Here is a 1,995-nt window from a genome sequence, read left to right as displayed (position 1 = left end):
GGGGGGGGCAGGGGGGGGTTGATGGGAGTCTTCCTTTCAACCATGTCAGTCAAAGGTCTGTTGTGTTTCTCCACTTTCAGACGTTCAAGTCTAGTAATAACAACAAAGATCTTCTGGGGTGGAAAGTAAGTTTCACCGTCTGTGTGTGTGTGTCTGTGTGTAAAGTGTGATATTTCAAATATCTATATATATAGAGTCTGTGGAACGTCGTTCTGAGGAACGTCGTTCTGAAGGCAGGTCTGATTGGATGTGTGTTCTTGTTGACAGAGCAGAGACTGAGAGAGGTCTATCCAGGAAACACATCATTGAAGGTTAGAGGAAACGTGTTGACGACCGTTGGTGGAGGAGGGAACGCTGGATGACATCACAGAGACTGACGTCTTCTTCTTGGCTCCTGTCCTAGGTTTAAAGGCTTCTCTAGAAAGACTGCAGTTAGACTACGTGGACGTGGTCTTCGCCAATAGACCGGACCCCAACACACCGATGGAAGGTACCGTTCAGTGGCGTCTTCCTTATGTTGGTGCTCCTCTTCCTGTCTCTATGGCTACTGCAGCGTGGAGACTTAAACCTTGTGTAACTAAAAGGTCTATTTTTAAATGCTGTGGGCCGTCCTGGCTCCTGCCTCCACACTGACAACAGGCAGAGGATCTGACGCTGGAGCCCACGGACCACGGACCACGGCTCTGTCCGTCTGTTCCACTGGTACGGCTCCTCCCCAGGTCAGCCTGAGGTCACAGGTCCCCCACCACCACCACCACCACCAAACCCGTCGGTTCTGGCTCAGTCTCGTCCGTCATAAGTTGCAGCGGGTGGCGTTTGATGTTGACGTGGAAACGGTTCTTAGAACTGTCTGGAACCATTTGTTAGAACCCAGACACCCACTGATGGATGAGCCCAGGTTTTAGACAGGAGTGGTTTGGTGGATGGATGAGTGACGGCTGATTGGCCGACGCCGTGATCGTTATCTCACAGCTCTGACATTCTGCTCAGAAAGAAAGTAATTGTCACAGGAAATTACAGCGGAGCAACGTGAGATATCACTGGTGTCACATGGTGTCAGGTGTGGGTGTGAAGTAACAGACTCTGCTGCCTTGAAATACACACAAGTACACACAAGTACACACAAGTACACAGTCCAGAGAAGAGTGGGAGGTGGCCTTTGGAGAGTGATGTTGTTTATCACAGTAACACGTGTTACTGTGACGGTTTTGGAAAACGGTTTTGGAAAACGTGGAGAGTTAGTTCCTCTGCTGCTGACGCTCCGTCAGGACGCTCCGTCAGGACGCTCCGACAGGACGCTCCGACAGGACGCTCCGTCAGGACGCTCCGTCAGGACGCTCCGACAGGACGCTCCGTCAGGACGCTCCGTCAGGACGCTCCGACAGGACGCTCCGACAGGACGCTCCGTCAGGACGCTCCGTCAGGACGCTCCGACAGGACGCTCCGTCAGGACGCTCCGTAAAGATGTGATATCTTTTCTCTTGCAGAAACTGTCCGAGCCATGACCCACGTTATAAACCAGGGCATGGCCATGTACTGGGGAACATCTCGCTGGAGTCCAATGGAGATCATGGTGAGACTGAAGTCACACTCACACAGAAGACGGTTGTTGTAGCCTGAGCTTCTGTGCTAGTGATGCTAACATTGCTAACAGCTGTGATCAGACAGGAAGTGAACTGAATGATGGTGACGTTTGATGCTGAAGTCTTCTCGGCCTGTCGGAGTCACGCGCTTCTCCTCTCCGTTTCCTGTAGGAGGCGTATTCTGTGGCCCGGCAGTTCAACCAGATTCCTCCAATCTGTGAGCAGGCTGAGTACCACATGTTCCAGAGAGAGAAGGTGGAAGTTCAGCTGCCCGAGCTCTTCCACAAGATCGGTGAGCCGTCAGCAGATGTTTGTTGATTACTGATCGACTGGACTGGACGGAACTGGACCGGACTGGACTGGACTGGACTGGACCGGACCGGACCGGACTGGACTGGACTGGACTGGACTG

At 52.6% G+C, this 1,995-nt stretch overlaps 1 protein-coding gene across 2 annotated transcripts in view; it reads left to right on the top strand.

The window, feature by feature from the left end:
* Positions 1-1,995, top strand: part of kcnab2a (potassium voltage-gated channel subfamily A regulatory beta subunit 2a) — a 22,655-nt gene that overhangs the window by 12,362 nt on the left and 8,298 nt on the right. For both annotated transcript variants that reach the window (XM_025060023.1, XM_008319565.2), the window contains exons 6-10: positions 81-125; positions 268-311; positions 404-490; positions 1,488-1,573; positions 1,755-1,875. In XM_025060023.1, the coding sequence (XP_024915791.1) occupies positions 81-125; positions 268-311; positions 404-490; positions 1,488-1,573; positions 1,755-1,875 (383 nt within the window). The remainder of the gene's footprint in view (positions 1-80; positions 126-267; positions 312-403; positions 491-1,487; positions 1,574-1,754; positions 1,876-1,995) is intronic.

This window comes from Cynoglossus semilaevis, chromosome 11, assembly GCF_000523025.1.
Source record: "Cynoglossus semilaevis isolate Cse_v1.0 chromosome 11, Cse_v1.0, whole genome shotgun sequence".
In the NCBI taxonomy this organism is placed as follows: Eukaryota; Metazoa; Chordata; class Actinopteri; order Pleuronectiformes; family Cynoglossidae; genus Cynoglossus; species Cynoglossus semilaevis.
This window is presented reverse-complemented; position numbering and strand designations above follow the sequence as displayed.